At 46.7% G+C, this 18,852-nt stretch overlaps 7 protein-coding genes across 7 annotated transcripts; 5 read left to right on the top strand and 2 right to left on the bottom strand.

Annotated features, from left to right (window-relative positions):
• The first annotated feature begins 30 nt into the window (after window positions 1–30).
• Window positions 31–1,685, top strand: SPPG_04152 (uncharacterized protein). Its single transcript, XM_016752399.1, has 4 exons — window positions 31–278; window positions 349–425; window positions 493–631; window positions 696–1,685. Exons 1-4 carry the CDS (start codon window positions 87–89, stop codon window positions 1,557–1,559), a joined length of 1,272 nt encoding a protein of 423 aa, XP_016609099.1. The 5' UTR covers window positions 31–86; the 3' UTR covers window positions 1,560–1,685.
• Window positions 1,686–1,844: 159 nt separating this feature from the next.
• On the bottom strand, window positions 1,845–5,651 carry SPPG_04151 (uncharacterized protein; the record flags this gene model as incomplete). Its single annotated transcript, XM_016752398.1, has 12 exons — window positions 1,845–2,075; window positions 2,146–2,265; window positions 2,339–2,417; window positions 2,481–2,776; window positions 2,841–3,122; window positions 3,188–3,324; window positions 3,384–4,275; window positions 4,338–4,716; window positions 4,800–5,179; window positions 5,254–5,326; window positions 5,415–5,479; window positions 5,531–5,651. Coding segments are annotated over 12 exons (2,911 nt in total), but the record flags the coding sequence as incomplete, so codon positions are not given.
• A 1,530-nt stretch (window positions 5,652–7,181) lies between these two features.
• SPPG_04150 (DNA polymerase (pol2)) lies at window positions 7,182–12,214 on the top strand. Its single transcript, XM_016752397.1, has 20 exons — window positions 7,182–7,531; window positions 7,597–8,088; window positions 8,174–8,889; window positions 8,960–9,070; window positions 9,127–9,340; window positions 9,400–9,723; window positions 9,798–9,909; window positions 9,971–10,012; window positions 10,083–10,247; window positions 10,306–10,424; window positions 10,481–10,570; window positions 10,643–10,771; window positions 10,834–10,936; window positions 11,006–11,041; window positions 11,109–11,184; window positions 11,255–11,369; window positions 11,437–11,554; window positions 11,632–11,732; window positions 11,797–11,921; window positions 11,990–12,214. Exons 1-20 carry the CDS (start codon window positions 7,328–7,330, stop codon window positions 12,093–12,095), a joined length of 3,498 nt encoding a protein of 1,165 aa, XP_016609097.1. The 5' UTR covers window positions 7,182–7,327; the 3' UTR covers window positions 12,096–12,214.
• Window positions 12,102–13,486, bottom strand: SPPG_04149 (uncharacterized protein). The gene is made up of 4 exons (XM_016752396.1): window positions 13,138–13,486; window positions 12,993–13,070; window positions 12,790–12,923; window positions 12,102–12,720 (listed from the first exon to the last, which is right to left on the bottom strand). Exons 1-4 carry the CDS (start codon window positions 13,257–13,259, stop codon window positions 12,275–12,277), a joined length of 780 nt encoding a protein of 259 aa, XP_016609096.1. The 5' UTR covers window positions 13,260–13,486; the 3' UTR covers window positions 12,102–12,274.
• A 174-nt stretch (window positions 13,487–13,660) lies between these two features.
• On the top strand, window positions 13,661–14,594 carry SPPG_04148 (uncharacterized protein). Its single transcript, XM_016752395.1, has 2 exons — window positions 13,661–13,845; window positions 13,924–14,594. Exons 1-2 carry the CDS (start codon window positions 13,687–13,689, stop codon window positions 14,395–14,397), a joined length of 633 nt encoding a protein of 210 aa, XP_016609095.1. The 5' UTR covers window positions 13,661–13,686; the 3' UTR covers window positions 14,398–14,594.
• A 680-nt stretch (window positions 14,595–15,274) lies between these two features.
• On the top strand, window positions 15,275–16,911 carry SPPG_04147 (uncharacterized protein). Its single transcript, XM_016752394.1, has 5 exons — window positions 15,275–15,517; window positions 15,603–15,915; window positions 15,994–16,033; window positions 16,106–16,375; window positions 16,443–16,911. The coding sequence occupies exons 1-5, from the start codon at window positions 15,329–15,331 to the stop codon at window positions 16,711–16,713; spliced, it is 1,083 nt and encodes a 360-aa protein (XP_016609094.1). The 5' UTR covers window positions 15,275–15,328; the 3' UTR covers window positions 16,714–16,911.
• Window positions 16,912–17,096: 185 nt separating this feature from the next.
• SPPG_04146 (uncharacterized protein) lies at window positions 17,097–18,582 on the top strand (the record flags this gene model as incomplete). Its single annotated transcript, XM_016752393.1, has 4 exons — window positions 17,097–17,309; window positions 17,370–18,152; window positions 18,228–18,464; window positions 18,535–18,582. 4 exons carry the CDS (start codon window positions 17,097–17,099, stop codon window positions 18,580–18,582), a joined length of 1,281 nt encoding a protein of 426 aa, XP_016609093.1.
• Window positions 18,583–18,852: the final 270 nt, after the last annotated feature.

Genomic DNA, 18,852 nt, shown 5'->3' with positions numbered 1-18,852 from the left:
CGCGGCATCGTCTTATCCCAACGTCCTCCATTTCTTTCCCAATTTCCTTCCCCCATCTTTGGAGGTTTCGGCCCTCTATCCAACAAATGAACATTTTTCCCCGCACAAGCTCCCTCCCCTCCGACGACCTCCCCCCCGCCCTTCCGCCCCGTCCACCCGCCTATGCACCCACCGACACGAGCGGCCCTGCAGAGTCGACCACGACTCCCCCGCACCCGACGCAGGGAACACCCTATAGCGATGGTGTGGATGTCGCTGTAACATTTATTGGGGCACGGGTACGTACAACTCATTCAACTCCAGCAAAAAAAAAACATTGTTGGTAATTGTTTATTTTTATCGTACCAGGATCTACCAAAGATGGATATCATTGGCACCGCAGATCCCTACTTTCGAGCCACGATTGATAACTGTATATCATATTGGTACGTTTTTCACTCAATAGCAACACATCAAGACGGGTGAAAAATGTGACATGTTGCCTATATTTAGTTCAACATGTATCAGCAATACCTTGACACCCACTTGGAACGAAACCTGGAAAGTCAATAACGTACCCTCTAACGCTATTCTATACATTTCGGTATGGGATAAGGATTTACATGTCCCCAATGACGAGATCGTCGGAAAGGTAAAAGAAAAAAACAAAAACACCCAAACACTCTGTATCCTTCACCGACCCTTTTTGCCATTAGTGTCAAACTCCTCTGGAACCAACTACCCACACACTCCCACTGACTCTCTCCACTCGACACCGCGGCACAATCACATTGTCCATCACAACAACCCCAGCATCACCCGTCCCCCCTTACACATTCGCCGGCCCAGTCCGCCACACAATCCACTATTCACCCCTCCTAGGCGCCCTGACCCGCCAAAACGACACAAGACCCTACGCAACCTGGAAAATCCATCTAACCAATATAGAAACCTACTTTTCATCCACACAAAAACAACATTGGAATACAGCCTACAAAGCCGCTCAAACCATTTTTAGCTCTCCCATGAGTTTTGGTGTCAAGAGTGGGATCCAAGCTGCGCATCGCATGTTGTATGCGAGGACAGGAGGCAATGGCGGTGGAATCCTACAAAACGGATACGACTTTATGGGACTTTTATTTTGGAATGCGGGGGCCGTACAACCCGCCATCCCCCATCCAGCCATCCCCAAACCATGCATGTACACCTACATTATCGATGACGAAACTCTAAGGTTCTCAGAAACCGGTGCGGCTTTTTTAGTGGATTTTGCATCAAAGCATGCATTACATTCAAATTGTTCCGAGTATGTCCGATTTGCGGGTGAATTCCATGTGAGGCCCCTTGGGGGGTGGGATCTCACTGTTGAACCAAGTGCGTTAGGAAAGGATTGGCAAGTGGTTATGGATAATAATTCCGGAACGTATGCGCCGGGTAAAGAACTCTTGCCGGCTTTGGAAAGGTTGATGAAATGTAATTTTGGGGGGTTGGATGTCGTTGTTGTGGATAGACAAGATGGAGGGCTAGTTGAGTCGAGAAACAAAATGGCGGCTTATGCGAGCAAGTATTTCAATACGTAGAATAATTGATGGAATTCAGTCTCATAGAACTTTAGAGTGTTTGTACGCTATCCGTATTCTCATCGTTGTGGGGTTTTTGGTAATATACTAAATCTGCTTGTTCGAAAAGGTAAACCTGGATGTCGATCAAGTCCAAAACCAACATGACAGCATACGCAACAGTCTCTCAAAAACATAAAACACACGCAAACCCTTTTAACATCTCAAAATGCAACCATCCTTCTCCCCTTTCGATCGACACCATCAAAAAACGGCTACTCAAAACCAATCCAAAGGACAAAAGACACATGTAACAAAAAATCGTCTGTTTTTTTGCAAAATTAACCACCGTCACATTGTTCACATAAACATGACCTCCAATCCCTAGAAAACAAAAAAAAATGGACCAAGAAAATACCCCACTCGCGCGCAAGTTATCTACACACATCGTTACATCCTCGCCACACCACCACTCCACCAATCATCCGTCGTCCTCCGGCCATTCATGACATAAAATAGTATATACGCCGCCGGAGTCTACAAAAAAACCCCCAAAACCATCAACAAACACTCAAAAACACTAAAATACAAAAACGGGAAACGTTACCCGTAAAGACGACTCATCGACACCAGAAAATCTCGAATCATCAAATGAGAACCACTTGTTTTTGTAGCTGTTTTTAACGGACGCGGTGTAATGTCCTCCGTTAAGGCCACCAAAATGGTTCTAAAATACAAAAAGAAACGTAAATCAGTGCAAAGGATGAAAATGGCGTGAAAAATAACTCTTGGAAACGTACGGAGATGCCGTAAAGATCATAAACAGACTCGGGTGCATATCCCGTGCGTTGGGTCATGTACCGCGTCAAATCCAACGATCTATCAACCCAAAAAGAATCAACACAATAGAAGAAAAGAACAATAAACAGTGTATATGCATACGAAACAGGAAACTCAACATAAGTATCCACCCGATTCCGAAACGGTCCCGAAAAATAAAATCTTTTCAAATGCACCAAAAGGACTGTGGGGAGTCTCGCAATCGTTAAACGTTTCGTAGATCGACGGGGTGCTTTGCATCGGGGACATCGCCATGCGTCATCGCCATCGAGGATTTCTTCTTCAACGAATTTGTCGAGGCATTCTTGGAGGTAGACTGGTCCGTTTTTCTTGCCGGCTTGGTTGTGGGAGGGGATAGGGAGGGTCAGGTACATGAAGGGGTTAAATGTCGTGGACGTCTAGAAACAAAAACACCAAAAAGTTGAGAAAAAACGTCGAAGTGAATGCTTTCTTGTCACGTACTTTTCCACATGTGAGGCACTGCAACCGATTTCTCAAAATCCCCTGAAACAAATCCACAATAATACTCCAATTCAGTTTTCTGTACCGTTTCCATGCGCGATCAAGCAAGACTGCATCTGGGATGCCCTCCTCGTCCTCGTCGGGTTCCTTGTCAGGTACGACGTTTCCTTTGCGCGCAACGTTGAGGTCCTCATGAAGCGAGTCTAGGAGGAATGCAAGAAATTCTTGGGAATCTTGTTGCTCGGTACCCCGGAAGGAAGGGTGGTGAGCTCCAATGATTTCCTGTGGAGTGTTAATACGCCTGATCGTATAGGAAAAAAAAGACACTTGCCCAAACGTTCTTTTACCTTGAATTTAGTCGGTGTCACGACATTACCATCCTGTCCAGACCACATGGTCTTGACCAACTCGGCAAAGGCATCCGTTACTTCCCCCCGCGTGCCGAGCGGATTTCGTCTATTCATGTGCTTGCGATAACTTCCATCTAAAAAAAGCTGTGTTCATTACCCACGAGGGCATACCCTGCACATACTTTTGACTTACCAAGAAAATACCGCGCAAGGGGTACAGTACCCCCCAAACACTGAATAACCGAATTCATAAAACATGTATTACCAAGGTTCTTTAGCCCAGCCATGCCCATGAAACCGCCCAATTGCGAATACGACAGCTCACTCGCTGTCGATCGCGAAAATGCTTGTAAACTGTTTGTATCGCTCGATTGGAGCTGGTGGCGGGGTTTAGGCGGGAGGGCCGGTGGAAGGCCATAAAATCGTGCTGTGCTGGGTGAGCCAGATGGGGACGAGGATCGACGGATGGTAAGTGCAGGTGGAGCAATGGCAACGGGTGGGGGACGGCGGGGGAGACCGGGGGAAGTGTTTATGATCTGATGGTAGCCCAATGGTGGGATGTTGGGGGCAGGGGCGGATGGGTCCACATCCTTGTTGGATCGAGGCTTGACCGGCAGGGGAGGTGGTATTCTTGGACTGAGGGCGGTGGGTACAGACGCAACGGGGGAGGGATAGTTGAAAGTGTTGTTTGATTGGGTACCAGAGACGTTTTTCCCGACTGCAGGGTAAGCCGCCAGAGACTCGTTGCGGGGTCCCACCGCTTGAAGAGAAGAGGGATACACGCTCTGATCAAGGGTTCGCTTCGCGTGATGTTGGAAATTATAAAATGGATCATTGAAACGTTGGAATTGGGATAGGGGTGCCTGGTGGTACGATTGTGTGACGGGTACAATGACCGGCATGGCACTCGTTGCTGAATTCAGTTGGACATTGGTGCGGTTCTGAAAGGGTTCTGATGGTCGTCGAGACGAGGGTGGTGAAGGTTGGGGTGTCTTTTGCTGTTGTTGTGATTGTCCAGAAGGATATGCAGAAAGCGGTTTTTGGGAGTATCCAGATGAAGCATTTTGCTGTGCCCGTGATTGCACCTAGCGAATATCAAGCGTTAGCCATCCCACTGTATCGATAAACATTCACGAGCCAGACGCACATATTCATAAGCACTTCTCGCTAGTGCCACTTGTCCAGTAACTCCATTGGCGCCCTGATTCTCATCCACCACAAACCGACCACACCCTTCGCCAATCTCGACCCAATCCCCCCAATTCTCTGCACTCTGCTTCACAAATCGATCCCATCCATCGAAACCTCCCACCAACAGCGCCGGCTGCTGCTTTAGTTTCTTTTTGTCGTGATTGCATACCACCTCCATCAATCGTCTGAGATATTGAGATCCCAGTGTGGATGTGCTCGACTGGTCCAGAAAAATGATTAAATCAAAAGTGTGCCGGGCTTCAAAGAGGTTTTTGGAAAGGGACGAGCTTTGGCCAAAGGACGTTAAATATCTTTCCAAATCACCCGCATCAAGGCTATATACATCAAGTTAAAGATGGAACGATTCATAAATTATACTGTTCTTACGCCACTAAAAGGTTGCCACGGTGTGACTTACCTATCCGATGCAAGCCAATCCGGTTCAATATGCACCACACCCCCTTGAATACCATTTTGCCGCATTTTCCACTTTACGTGGCCCAAAATGTACTCTTCCATGGGACGTATATCCAAAATAAGGACAGATGTGGACCCCTGCTTTAATAACGCCAGCAATCGATCAGGATGCACTACTGAGCGCTGCGAACTGGATCCGTTTCCAATGGATCCACTTCCGTTGGACCCGTTGCCGTTGGGTAGTGACTGTGACAAGGGTGGTGGCGTTGCGAGCGAGTTGGTTGTAGGTAGGGAAGACGACAGCGCTTGTCTCTGCTTATCATGGCGTTCCTGTAGTTGCTGCTTGAGTTGTTCCATAAGAACCATGTACTCTGACACTTTCTACACACGCAAAGAGAACCAAGTCAGTGGCTGTCCGCTTCGTGTGCTCACGTAAACAGAGTGCAAGAACTTGCCGATTTTGCTTGTCTGAACGACATATCAATGGGCCTGTAATCTCTATGCTTTGGCAAAACGTCCATGACGATGCTGTATCATTTCAACGCGCCAGTCAGTACAAGAATTGCTTTGTTTCTTGGCGTTCGGGCCACATTTGTTCAAGTGAGATGCTACTAACGTTGTTGCCTTCATAAAATGCACGTATGCAGCCTCCAACTCCCCCGTCTTTGCCGCCAAGTCTCCCTATCGAAGAGTGTTAAGAAAGACCTTTTGTACAATTAGTAAGAACGTTACCTTGTCATATAGAGAGAGGGCGCTGTTGATCCATGCTTTGAACGAGTAATTATTGGGTGGTTCCTTGATTTCAGCCTGTTTGAGCAACTCTTTGGGGGAAAGGCAGTGTGGTGTGGCCATGTGTGCGTTGTGATAAACCGCCGTTGGAGGCCAGCCAAGGAAATGGAAGATTAGGATGGCAGTGAAAGGAAGTGCTGCTGGCAAAAGGTCCCAACACACACTTCCAAAGCGATGAGACACGTGATGACACATCCACGCATATTAATGGGCGATGACAAACCAAGTTCATGCATGTGCATATGCAGGATAGGATGCTTGGATGTCCTTGCTATAGGCATGTGCTATCCTACACCAGGTGCTGAACTGCTTGAATAGTGTTCTGCATGGCGTACTCTTAAGAGGGACAAGTCGGTCATGTTCCGTTTCTCTCGTCGTGCCAACCTTCAGCACAAGGCAGGTCTTCAATTACATGTCTCCCATCGTACCACGCTCGAGTCTTGACTATGTTGGTATTTGACGATACTTGGCCATGTTGCAGACATCCAGTTCTTTTTGCATGTTGGCACTTGGTGCTTGGTGCGCACACATATCTATGCATATGAAATTCGGCAATGTTTTTCACCTGGCAATAATGCCAAAACCCCTCTTCGGAGATCCTTTCATGTTCGGAAAGTGCGGTCTCTGAAAAAGATAGACGCCATATTGATATCCAATCAAGATCTAGTCAACTAGTACTTTGACTGAAATATTCATATATGAGGGATCATACGAGTCATCGCAACCATCCTGTCACAAAGTGGTCAAAGAACCCTCAACTCTAATCCTGCGGAAATGTATGTATGTCCTTCCTATGCTTTTCGAACCGTCCCTCAGTCCGTGCTACCGTATGGGACTACATTGCTGCAATACTTGCACCTCGCTGTTTCAGTCGTTGTCTTTGCTCTACCACTAGCCTGTTGATGCTTCAACTCCCTTTGCAATGAGCTCGAATGACCTCCTGAAGCGGAGGGTATTTCAACGCAGAACGTCAATAGCTGGCTCATCGTCATTCACACCCACAGTCGACAGCACCAAATCGCGGATCCATCTCCAAACTTTCCCGGAAAGATTGACCTTTGGACCTGTACTCGTCCGAGTAACTAGAATGTTGACCTCAACACGAGCAAGTCCAAATGCAAAGATACAGGATCTTGGCTCCAACGCCCTTCCACTCATGGTACGTCTTCATCTCTGCCACCATTTTCTTTTTATCCCAAACTCACTCAAACCGTCAGTTGGTAGCAAATTGACACTGCGATTTGTGACATTCTTCTTCACTGACTTGTCCAAATTATTGCTGGCTCACTATACCGCCTGCAGATGAAGTCCATCGTCGACAGGAAAGGAGAAGGAGCCATCTCTAAAATACATGTTGAGTGCGTCAATGAAGAGTTCGCCGCCGCAGGTAAAAACTTGTTTTTCTATCTGCACAGATCTTTTGTCCCCACCGCCCCCTTATAGGTGACTCGCCGTTTGTTAACGCCCGATGATGGAAAAAGCAGGAATGCGACAAAACCCAGCCATTACATAATCCGCATGCGTGAGGCGCAGCAGATCGCGTCCGCTGGTAATGACCCAACCTCGTCGTTTCCATCCTTGTCTTCAAGCATTAGCTCTTGGGAGTTCTACATGAGTTATTAAGGCGATCTATAAGCTTCCATACATGTATGCATAGGTAACAACTCCTTTGTGTAAGTGGGGCCCCTCCCGTGAAGACCAAAAATACCACATCCTCCCTTCCGCGTTTGAACGTTTGAAATGTCAAACCTAAACTTTTTCAAACGGAGGAAATCAAGTACCGGGACTGGATTGGGGGCACCGCCCGCCAAGCGTACGCGGGTGGAAGAGCGTCCGAGTGAATCCCTCAACGGGAACCGGGATGCACCTGTAGAGTTTCCAGAGTTTGAAAGAGGAGCGTATGAGCCTGATGAAAGTCAGGATATATTATTTCAACTATTAGAGGTTAGATATGATGTTTTCTTCTTGAATCATTTGATTTCCATTTCTTGATACAATATACTATAAAGTGTGAAGATGCGTCCAAAGACTCGTTTCCTTCCGCCAACCCCATTCCCAGCGCTTCCTCGCCGCTGATTCGTCTATTTGGATGCACACCTACGGGTCACTCTATATGTGTTTTTTTGACCGACTTTTACCCCTATCTGTATTTTCCCATCACACCAAATTTTACAAATGACGATATACCAGCATTTCTGGACGTTTTAGCCCCTCATATCTCCAAAATCACAATCACATCAACGGAAATCATTCAAGATGTCGTTCCACTCATGTATTACAGAGATGCTGTACAGCGCGACAATGAGCCAGCACGGTATAGTTCCTTTTTGAAGCTTCAGGTTCAGGAGCCGGTCATGGTGGGTCGTCTGGCAAAGATTTTGGAAGGGGCTGATGAATTGGAAGGTGTGAAAGAGTGGTTTGGGAAAGGCAAATTGTATGATGTCACAGTTTATGAGTGGAATTTGACGGCGGAGATGAGGGTTATGGTTGATACTGGCATGGTGTGTATCGATCGTCATTTAATATCCTCTCATGTGTCTACTATCTCCATCGCTGTTGTAGTTACTGACCGTCGGTTACTTTTAGGTCGGAGGTGGATGGGTAGCTATTTCTGGGAACAAATACCGACATGTACAGCAATCACATCAGCGTTCCAGTCGGTGTCAGATACAGGTTATCTGCCGAGCAGCCGACCTTGCCCCAGCGACGGCTCATGAACCTATGGCCGACGACACACTTGCCGCCAAGAGCGACAACCGTCATGGGGAAATAGCTCCCTTACGGGTGCTATGCATGCTTGCAACCAACCTTATAGACGAATACCCAGACTCGAATACAAAAAATCATTCACCAAAGCCTCAGGCAACGAGATCAAAGAAACGCAACGCTTCCAACACCCCAAGCACCCCTTCCCAACCGATTGCCCCACACAGCATAACAGGCTTCATATCCTGCCTCACAACCACCTCACATACCCTAACCGCATCCTCGAATGACACCACCCTTATTTTTGCGCATTCGACGACACCAGAACGTATTCGCTCGCCATCCAATTCACAAACTACCCGAGTCTTGATGTACCCCACCGAACGCGCCATGCTCTCGGCATTCCAATCCTTTTTGAATACATATGATCCGGACGTTGTCACTGGATACGATGTCAGCGAACAGATCATGGGGTTAATGGATCGCGCAGAGAGGTTAAAGGTACCCAAATGGGGGTACCTGGGACGATTGCCACATTTGAAGGCAAAGGGGTCTCGAAAGCAGATTTATGGGGCGGGATGGGTGAGAGCTCAAAGGTACGGTGTCACTATGTGTTAGTTGTGAGCTATGTGTGTTTTTGATGAAATTGTTTTGGATTTGGGTTAGACGGATGGCTGGGACGTCAAATCGGGAATTCAAAATCCTGGAATTGACTGGACGGATCGTGTTGGACATGCGACAGATTATTGAACGAGACGAGCGGTTACGAACATATAGGTAACGTTTACCTGCTCCTTGGAATACCCAGTACAAAACTAATTTGATACGCACAGTTTCGCCGAAGCGATTCAACTCCAATTACAGACTTCTAAAGAAGTTCTCTCGACACCTACGTTGACGGCACTTTGGCTTGAATCCCCCGAGACGCGACGGCGGGTGGTTGATTACCTCAATCGAGATGTTAGACTTTGCATGCAACTTGTGCGAAAATCAGCGGCGTTGATTAGTTATCTGGAGATGGCGAGAGTGACTGGTTTGAATATTTCTGTTAGCTGTCTATGTTGTTTATTAAATGACAGAGTCATTGCTGATCTCAAACTTTTTAGGATACTTTCCACAGAGGCCAAATGATCCGCTTCTGGTCCCAACTCTTTCGGTACTGTAAAAAAATCAAAACAGTCATTCCGACCCGTACAGACAGGAATGAAGGCCAAATGACAGAAGGGCCACTCAACATTGCACCTGTCGCACAATATAATACAAAAGACCCCATTGCCGTGTTGGATTTCCGATCATTGTATCCTAGTATCATTATTGCACATAATCTGAGCTACGACACATTGTTGATGGCTGACGACCGGTCTCAGTTGGAAGAAACGGATTATGAGAAGGGGTTAGGACCTATTGAGGCGTGGTTTGTCAAGAGCCATGTAGGTATCATCGTTGTGCTGTTCAAATATGAAAAGTGGATAGATAACGGCGTCTTTGCGGTTTGCGGCCATAGTTAAAAAAAGGGGTTGTGCCCGCCATTCTCGAACATTTTCTGGATGAACGTCGTAAAGTCAAGAAGAGGATGGAAGAGACCACTGATCCGACCATGAAGATTGTCCTCCACGGTAGTATCCAACCGTAAACTTTTCTGCGTTTTTTGTATTTGCTAATAACGTAAACTGGTAGGTCGTCAGCAGGCTCTAAAAGTGTCAGCAAACGCAATTTATGGTAAACCCAACCTCGAAAACAGAAACCAAGGAAATAAGTCGGTACTCACCTTTTTGGTAAACTCACCAAGGTTTTACTGGTGCCCGCGAATCCAAACTACAATGCCTGCCGATTGCCGAAACTACTATCCTCTACGGCGCAACCATGTTGGGGGATCTCATAAAAGAGATTGAGAAAACCTTTACGAAGGCCAATGGATTTGCAGTGGACTGTAAGGTTGTGTATGGAGATACAGGTAAAACCATGTATAGGTATAGGAAGAGTTAGAAAGGTGCTCTGACATCAATTGCAAGACTCGGTGTTTGTCCAAATGTCAGACACATCTGTTCAAGACGCAATCGAGTATGGAAAACAAATTGCAAAGAAAATGTCAGAGCTGTGGCCTGATCCCATTCAACTAGAGTTTGAAAAGGTAGGATGGTTACATTCAGTGTATTCGGGATGATCGCTAATATTATCCCGGGTTAGGTGTACTTTCCTTATATTCTCATTAATCGCAAACGGTACGCAGGTCTCCAATGGACGCGCCCGGACAAACCAGACAAGATTGACGCCAAGGTGAATATTCAATGTTTGCCTAGAGCATACCATGCACTCCCCTAATCACTCATCATGACATCGATAAAAAAGGGTATAGAATCGCAACGTCGCGACAGTATCCCACTTCTCGGCACATTGATGACAAACGTTCTCGAAATTCTTTTCCCCCGTGGAAAAACAAATAACAGGGAACTTTTAACCGATTGTATCAATGAGGAGGTACCTGGTGGGATGATTACTGCGGTGGTCTTGCATGGATGGGACTGATTCCATTCTATCAGGAACGACAAAGTCATATTACAACTGCAGCTGAATACGTTCGTTGGTGCATTGGACGCATTCTAAAAGGGGAGTATGATATTGGGGAGTTTATTGCTACAAAAGGTGGGAGACTTTTTCAGTAGTTACCACTACGGGACGTTTTGTGCTGATTGAAAAGGGATTATTCAAAAGGATTGTGGTTGGGAACCGAGACAGAGGACTACCAAGGTATCATCACTTGTTGGACATCGTTGGGCGTTGCAAGTAGATGGCTTACGCAACAATTCAATACCAGCAAAACAGATTCACGTAGAACTCGTCGAACGCATCCGCAAACGTCAACCATGGCGGACATTCCAAGATGGGGAACGGTACTACCGTCTGAAAGAATATATGTTACCTATCGACATAAACTCATTTGTCACCCAAACTCTGGATTAGCATCCCATTCGTGTATACAACAGGCGGGACAAAAGGTCACGAAAAAAGCGAAGACCCATTGTACGCCCTTCAAAATGGTCTGGGATTGGATTACCTCTATTATGTACGGCATCAGGTAAAAAGCATCGATTGATCCATTTTTGCTAGTCTATTGAGTTTTATAACTAAACACGGCTGTCTAGATTGAAAACCAACTGACACGCATCTTTGAGCTTTTACTTCCCCCTTCACAAGTTACTGCCCTCTTCACGGGAGACCATACGAGGGTTGGTGCTGGAAAGCCGGAAGGAGCTGCCAAGGGTTTGTTTTTGGTTTCCTATTTTGCCAACTACTCGCTTGCGTCTGCGTCTCACATGATTTGCAACATTTAAATATAGGCATTGCTACGTTTTTTCAAACCCCAACAACAGCGTCCTGTCTCGGATGCAGGAAAAAAGTGCCGGTGGATAGGGCCGTTTGTGATGACTGTGTCCCATTGGTCAGAATTGCAACGTCCATCATGCAGTCAGATAAAGTGTCATGGCTAATGATTTGGACAACAGATTCCGTCGATTTATCATCGACTTGTTACAATCTCGAATGATATCCAACGTCGCAATGTGGCTTTACATGCCATCTGTCGACAAGCTCAGGGATCCAGAGCGTGGCCAGTTCTTTGTGAAAACAGGTACGTAACGTGAAAATGGATGCTTTGTGTGATTGAATACTGATCGGTTAAGGTTTTGGTGCACTTAGTGACAGTGATATTTTCTGGAAGCGAGCCAAGGCTGTACGGGATCAGGAGCGGGCCGCTGCAGATGTACTGAGATTGGAAGCCGATCCAAATTGGTTAGCGGGGTGAAGGTATCTCAAGGCCATCGTGCGATGCATCGATGTTGGATGTAATGAAATTATGAATGATTAATGATTTAATGCGAATGGGATACCCATACAATATGTTACAGCCTATTCTTGAACCCAGTGCCCCCATCTGCAACTGTTTCTACCTGGTCCTGCAAACGTTACACGCCACGCATTCTGTCATATGCGAATTCTTCCTCGCCGCCCGTAAAAGAATGCAAAGTTGACATCCAACATAACCAATACCATAACGAGCACGATGGTACTCGCCAAGAGTAGCCATTGCCCAAACAACCACAAAATCACAGGGAATGTCAAATAAAAGCCTCGTAAACCCAATGTATGGAAGAGCCCACCCAAATTGAGCAAACTCGCAAGAGTTCTAACGTCCCGCGAGAGTGAGTCCTCTCCTTCTTCCACTGCCACGCCATTTCCGTTGGCTTCAGAGTAAGCACTGTCTCCATTCGCATTCGGTAACGAAACGGGGCCGTGTGTCAGGGGATTGTATGGTGGGAATTGGGGAGGAAGGGCAAATGCGGCGGTGGCGAAGAACCCAACGTGGATAAAGTATCGCATGGACTGGGTGAAGCAAAAGAATGAGCTCGCAAAGCAGGACATTAGAATGACTGAACCAACGACATGTTTTTGTTAATTTGATTATAATGTCAACGGACTGGAATGAAATCAAGACATACTTATTTTCCATTTGACTCTGACTCCGTCGTCGGTTTCAGGGAATGCGGACATTCGGGAGCGTTGGCCCATGAATGCAGCCAAACCAACCACGAGACTGACGGAAACCGTTGCCAGCAACGAGGACGCCATCAACCTGATGATCAAAAAGCCGTTCAAATAAGTTGACTAGTTCTTGTTCCCGCTAGATCTGCAATCAACGTACCAGTTCCGAAGTGTTTGAACGCACAATACACCATCTTTCTTTTGTGCAATCACATAGCACCATTTTCTCCGCGCGTTTCTACACAAGGGAGTTAAGTCCTAACACACAAAACCGGCGAGTTCCAAAAGAGTATTCTCAAATATACCTTGTTAAACCAATAACTGTGCTTTCAGGGGCCGCAATGACAGAGTATACAAGCCAGACATGGTAACCAAGCACAATGATAAAAGATAATATCGGTTCAAGTAAGCTTGGATGAAAGGCCATGGCGTGGACCTTTGTTGTTGAAAGAGTTGCCTACGGCAAATGCCGAAATTGGAGAGCTACCGAAATGCTAAAGATCCAGAGAACACCACACTAGATGTCATTCGTTCCGATAAAAAGCCCTTGTTCGCTAGCAGGCGCCGGCTGGGGGACGATACAAGCCCTAACCCTAATACCCCACATTCAGCCAGCAACATCCCCAAACCAAAAAAAAAAAAAAAAGAACACTGGTATCAATCCGCCATGAAGTGTGAAAATCGCGCGAGCATCGGAAGCGCGATCGGCTGACTCATCTTCACGTGATATTATTAGATCTGGATCGTTTGGATTTATAGAACGATTTGAACCGGTTGGTGATGTCACGCCTAATTCTTTGTTGGGGAGTTGGTAGCAGACGCACAGACAGCGTGGTGTGCCGCAAACCAGGAAGATGAAGACAAGTGTGATTTTACTCTTGGCAATTCTGTTTGCATGGCCCGATGGGAGAGTAGCTGCAACGGCCTTGACGTATTCAATGGCGCCTCACGAACGGGCATGCTTTTACACCCAAGCGAGTCGTGAAGGAGAAAAGATTGGCTTTTACTTTGCGGTAGGCCCTAGGCCCAAATCTCCAAACGCAAACGGGATAGGTCCCATATGCACTCTTTTTTTTTTTTTTTTTTGAAAGGTTCAAGCGGGCGGCTCCTTTGACATTGACTATGAAGTGACGGGCCCTGCAGGCAATCGCATCTTGAATGGCCGCAAGGAACGGCAGGGCGATTTCATCTTTTCTGCCAAACAACCGGGCGAACATGCCTTTTGCTTCTCGAATACAATGTCCACATTTTCTCAGAAAACCATCGACCTTGACATTTCGTCTGAAAATGAGTTTACTGTACTCAAGGCGACCGCAGAGCAACACGTTAAAGGTCTGGACGACAGCGTTGGTAACCTCAACGGTGCCCTCAATGGAATACAACGCATGCAGAAATATTTCAGAACAAGGGAGAATCGACACTTTGATACTGTGAAAAGTACACAGGCGAGGATCTTTTGGTTTGGTGGAGGAGAAGTTGCCCTTGTTGTTCTGGCAGGGCTGCTGGAGGTCTTTGTAATTGAAAAGTTGCTCAACGGCAACCGTACCGTCAATGTCGTGTTTTAGGAATATCCATTACTGTCATTGGATAGATTGCTTGTATGGCTGACATTTGTTCATTCTGGCTGGTCGGTGTGTGGGTGTGCTAATGTCAAAGCCATGGCGCAGGTGGCTGGGCACTGGGTTGCTGCGCCCGTGAAAAATGAAAAAACGAGTTGCCCCGCCAACAACAACAACCAATCAATAGGCCACTAAATTTCCGATGCTGTGCCCCTTGCGCCATTCCTCTCGGCTATAAAAAGGCGACGCTTCCCGTTCCCCCCTCTGATTTCTTCAGTCCTCCACGACGTTGACACAGATCAAATGACCCTTTCGCCTTTTACTAAAGAGTCCTGTGTGTGAGCGTCACAACGTGGAGTTGTCAATTTTTGGATCCCTCACTTTCTTTTGTTATAAAGAAGGATGAATTCACTAATAAAGGAAGAAACATTTGGAATTTGATATGCAGCATTTAATTTTTGGATTTCACGAGCATTTGCAATGGTTACGGTGTGGTTACAGGAGACTAGAGAACATGGGTTTAGAGTTTATTTACACCTGTTTGTCATTACGCACTGATTTCCATGTTGGCTATGAGGGCACTTGTGTGTTATAATCACCAGACCAGTGGCAAGAGAAGAGTTTACTTGTTCTAGTCGTACTCGTAGTAGATCCGCATCCGCGTCCGCACTAAGAGTCCAATTACAACGTGTAAGAGGGGCCACCCATTCTTCTTGAGAGAGTAACACTTGTATACAGAGGAAAGCCTCCCCTCCTTTACAACACAACAAAATGGTTGAAATAAATAACCGCTCAACATGTGCATTGTTTGTCACGCGACTAGAGCGTTTTGACATAAAAGCACACTGGAAAGTGTTTCTTCCCTACACAGGACTTGTCAGAGCACACACACACACACACACACACACACACGCGATTAAACAACATCTTGGACAAGATGCCAGAGACAATCACCACACCGATAACCAAACTCTTTGGGATCAAACACCCGATTCTGCTGGCCGGAATGAATGTGGCAGCAGGCCCAGAACTGGCAGCTGCAGTGTCGAACGCTGGTGGTTTGGGCGTTATTGGTGGATTGGGTTATACGCCAGAGTTTTTAAAGCAGCAGATTGGCGTTCTAAAGGTAAAAATAGTGGCAACTTTTGACGTTTGTAAAAAACTACACATTTAGACTCTTTTAAAATTTGGTTTACTTTAAAAATAACCAGGAAAACTTGACATCGCCCAATCTCCCATTCGGCATTGACCTTCTCCTCCCACAAGTGGGTGGAAATGCACGTAAAACCAATTACGATTACACCCATGGCCAACTTCCCGAATTGATCGATATCATCATCGAGTCTGGGGCCAAGCTTTTTGTATCGGCTGTTGGTGTCCCACCAAAGGAGATTGTCGACAAGCTGCACAAGGCGGGGATCCCCGTGATGAACATGATTGGTGCTCCAAAGCATGTTGAAAAGGCGCTGGCGGCTGGAGTAGATATCATCTGTGCACAGGGTGGTGAGGGCGGTGGTCATACTGGTAAGTTTCTTTCGTCGTCAAACAAGATTTTGAAAGCTATGGGGACTGACGCATTACTTTCTTGCTTGATCACATTAGGCGACGTTGCAACTAGTATCCTCATCCCAAAAGTAGTAGAGTAAGCCTCCATCTCCCTACCTACCTAGTACCGTTGATTGCGCGTAAAGCTGATCCTTTGTACAATCTGCAGCATCTGCCGCAAGCACAAGTCGCCTCTGACAGGCCTTCCCGTGTCCGTTGTGGCCGCTGGCGGTATTTACGACGGGCGCGGTTTAGCCATGTCGCTCTGCTTTGGAGCGGATGCCGTCTGGGTCGGAACGCGTTTTGTCTGCGCAACAGAGGCTGGTGCTCCCCCGCGACACCAAAAGGCGATCGTCGATGCAGGCTATCACGACACTGTCCGCACCATCATTTTCACCGGCCGTCCACTGCGTGTCCTTCGAAATGAATACATTGATGAGTGCGTGAAATCCTTTCAAAGTCGTGGAAAGTTATGAATTAGCCTATGCTAACGCAATTCTACTTAGATGGGAACAATACAAGCAAAACGAGATCCGCGACCTCACCTCAAAGGGCATCATTCCCGCCCAACACGATGTTGAAGAACGGAGCAAACGAGGAGGAGACGATGCTGATCCATCTCTCTTGATAAAGTACCGTCCTTTGTTGATGGGACAAGTCGCGGGTGCAATTGAGGACGTCAAGCCAGCCAAGGAGATTGTGGACGAGATGATTTCTGGAGCCATTCAAGCTTTGAAAGGGTCTAATGCATTGATTGGGCCGGCACCAAGGATGTAAGCTGTGCATAGATATGGTGATATAGTACGGGCCGCTTGTATGACTGGATGGTGATTACAATACACATGGAAAGAAACGTTACGAATGCATAAAATACTTTCTTCTTGCTTTTGAATTGGAATGGGATGGCGGGGATATCGCTTCATTGTCAGATGGACGAATAAAAACAAAAGACTTGGAAGTGTTCCTTTTTGATCCTTTCACATGCAATTACCAAATGCGTCTAAATGAAAGTGTCATGTGCCAGTGCTGTGCCACCAGATCGCGATGTCTCCCAAGAAGCCTTTCGTTGTTTGTTTTTCGTCCGTTCTCCTCCTCCTCCTCATCTCTCTCGCATTCCCATTAGGCACGTTTACCTTTTTGGTTTTAAACTCTTGAGCAATATGACCGACCAGACCTTTGGCCCTGAAACATTCGAGTACACCGAGAGGGACCTCATCCTCTACGCTCTGGGAGTTGGAGCAACTAGAGAAGAGCTGCAATGGGTGTACGAGAACAGCGAGAACTTTAGCGCACTGCCTACTTTTGGCGTTGTACCTCCGTTCTCGACCATGATGAACACGCCCTTTGGTGACTTTATTCCCAACTTTAACCCCGTATGTCAGAGTTACGACTGTTATTCAACAACTTTAATTTGCTCACCTTTTGCAATTTAGATGCTCCTGCTTCACGGCGAGCAATTCCTTGAACTTCACAGCCCTATTCCTACCTCTGGGACGCTCACCACAACTGGCAAGATTGTGGATATTCTTGACAAAGGAAAAGGCTGTGTTGTGATTATGGGCACCACCACGAAAGACGAGCAGGGCAACGTCATCTGCTACAATGAGTTTTCAAACTTTATTCGTGGCGTAAAGGGTGTTGGCTCAAAGACGCCAAAGGACAGGGGTGCAGCTACCGCGTCGAACGAACCCCCAAATCGCGCTCCCGATGCTGTGGTCAAGGAAAAGACCACGGAAAACCAAGCTGCGTTGTACCGATTGAGCGGAGACACCAACCCATTGCACATTGATCCTCAAATGAGCAGTATCGGTGGTTTTGAAGTACCTATTCTGCACGGACTTTGCAGTTTTGGTATCGCTGGCAAGCACGTGCTGAAGACATTTGCCAACTCGGATGCTACTAAATTCAAAAACATCAAAGTCCGGTTCAGCAAGCACGTCTTCCCTGGTGAGACTCTTCAGACAGAGATGTGGAAGGAAGGAAACAAGATCATCTTCCAGGTCCGCGTTGTGGAGCGCGACGTTCTTGCCATTTCCAATGCTGCTGTCGAACTGGTCGGCGTGGAGGGTGCTGATGCTGGTAGCGGCAGCGCATCGTCTGGTGGTGCGACTGGTGGAGTGGCAGTACCTGGTTTCAAGGCTAGCCAGATTTTTGAAACCTTGAAAGCCGGAATCGAAGCTGGTTCTGAGCAGGACAGGAAGGCACGTGTGCAAAAGGTGCGTTTTTAATCTGTTTTCGTACGCACGTCTTGGCAATCTCAAGATGGTAACCAAACTGTACATTCTCTTTAGGTGAAAGCCGTTTTCCAATTTGACGTGACCAACTCTGAGGGCAAGTCTACCTCTTGGTACATTGACCTCAAAAATGGCCAGGGCCAAGTTGGAGCTGGTGCCGCACCTGCTAAAGCCGATGCCACCATTCTCATTGCTGATGACGATTTTGTCAATTTGGCCATGGGAAAAGCAAATGCCCAGAAGCTGTTTATGAGCGGAAAGATTAAAGTAAAGGGTCAAATGATGTTGGCCATGGTGAGTTTTTCAAAAACTGTATGAATTAAAGATTTGAACACCAACGCTAAGATTGCTTTCCTCCCTTTAGAAATTGGACGGTGTTCTTCAGGATGCTCGCAAAAAGGCAAAATTGTAGATAGTCCACAAATCCTTGTGAACGATAACATTTCATTAATGCCCAGTTAGACATCACATTGGCTGCGCATTCCAGTGCAAAATATAACCGTGGTTTGATTACTCAGACGCCAAGTGTGGCAGTCAGCCCCTCCCCTGCAAGGTTTCCCCACCAAAAGCGCTGCTCATCTACACATCTCATTTTCAACTGGCAGCCCTTGCTTTTATTCCTGTTTTACCATTTCGTTTTGTACACCGTTTTCCTTGCGTAGGCTATTGTTTCTCTTCTCTA

This window comes from Spizellomyces punctatus, assembly GCF_000182565.1.
Source record: "Spizellomyces punctatus DAOM BR117 chromosome Unknown supercont1.6, whole genome shotgun sequence".
NCBI classification, from domain to species: Eukaryota; Fungi; Chytridiomycota; class Chytridiomycetes; order Spizellomycetales; family Spizellomycetaceae; genus Spizellomyces; species Spizellomyces punctatus.
The sequence above is the reverse complement of the archived record's forward strand: the minus strand, read 5'-3'. Positions and strand labels throughout refer to the sequence as shown.

Coding starts and splice junctions, on each gene's coding strand:
- SPPG_04150 (XM_016752397.1), top strand. CDS start 7,328: ATGTCAAACCTAAACTTTTTCAAACGGAGGAAATCAAGTACCGGGACT. Junction 10,013..10,082: donor GTCAGCAAACGCAATTTATG/GTAAACCCAACC, acceptor AAACTCACCAAG/GTTTTACTGGTGCCCGCGAA. Junction 10,772..10,833: donor CCGATTGTATCAATGAGGAG/GTACCTGGTGGG, acceptor CCATTCTATCAG/GAACGACAAAGTCATATTAC.
- SPPG_04147 (XM_016752394.1), top strand. CDS start 15,329: ATGCCAGAGACAATCACCACACCGATAACCAAACTCTTTGGGATCAAA. Junction 15,518..15,602: donor AGCAGATTGGCGTTCTAAAG/GTAAAAATAGTG, acceptor AAAAATAACCAG/GAAAACTTGACATCGCCCAA. Junction 16,376..16,442: donor CGAAATGAATACATTGATGA/GTGCGTGAAATC, acceptor AATTCTACTTAG/ATGGGAACAATACAAGCAAA.
- SPPG_04149 (XM_016752396.1), bottom strand. CDS start 13,259: ATGGCCTTTCATCCAAGCTTACTTGAACCGATATTATCTTTTATCATT. Junction 13,071..13,137: donor ACAGTTATTGGTTTAACAAG/GTATATTTGAGA, acceptor TCCCTTGTGTAG/AAACGCGCGGAGAAAATGGT. Junction 12,924..12,992: donor GTTCAAACACTTCGGAACTG/GTACGTTGATTG, acceptor TTTGATCATCAG/GTTGATGGCGTCCTCGTTGC.
- SPPG_04152 (XM_016752399.1), top strand. CDS start 87: ATGAACATTTTTCCCCGCACAAGCTCCCTCCCCTCCGACGACCTCCCC. Junction 426..492: donor GATAACTGTATATCATATTG/GTACGTTTTTCA, acceptor GCCTATATTTAG/TTCAACATGTATCAGCAATA. Junction 632..695: donor ATGACGAGATCGTCGGAAAG/GTAAAAGAAAAA, acceptor TTTTGCCATTAG/TGTCAAACTCCTCTGGAACC.
- SPPG_04148 (XM_016752395.1), top strand. CDS start 13,687: ATGAAGACAAGTGTGATTTTACTCTTGGCAATTCTGTTTGCATGGCCC. Junction 13,846..13,923: donor AGATTGGCTTTTACTTTGCG/GTAGGCCCTAGG, acceptor TTTTTTTGAAAG/GTTCAAGCGGGCGGCTCCTT.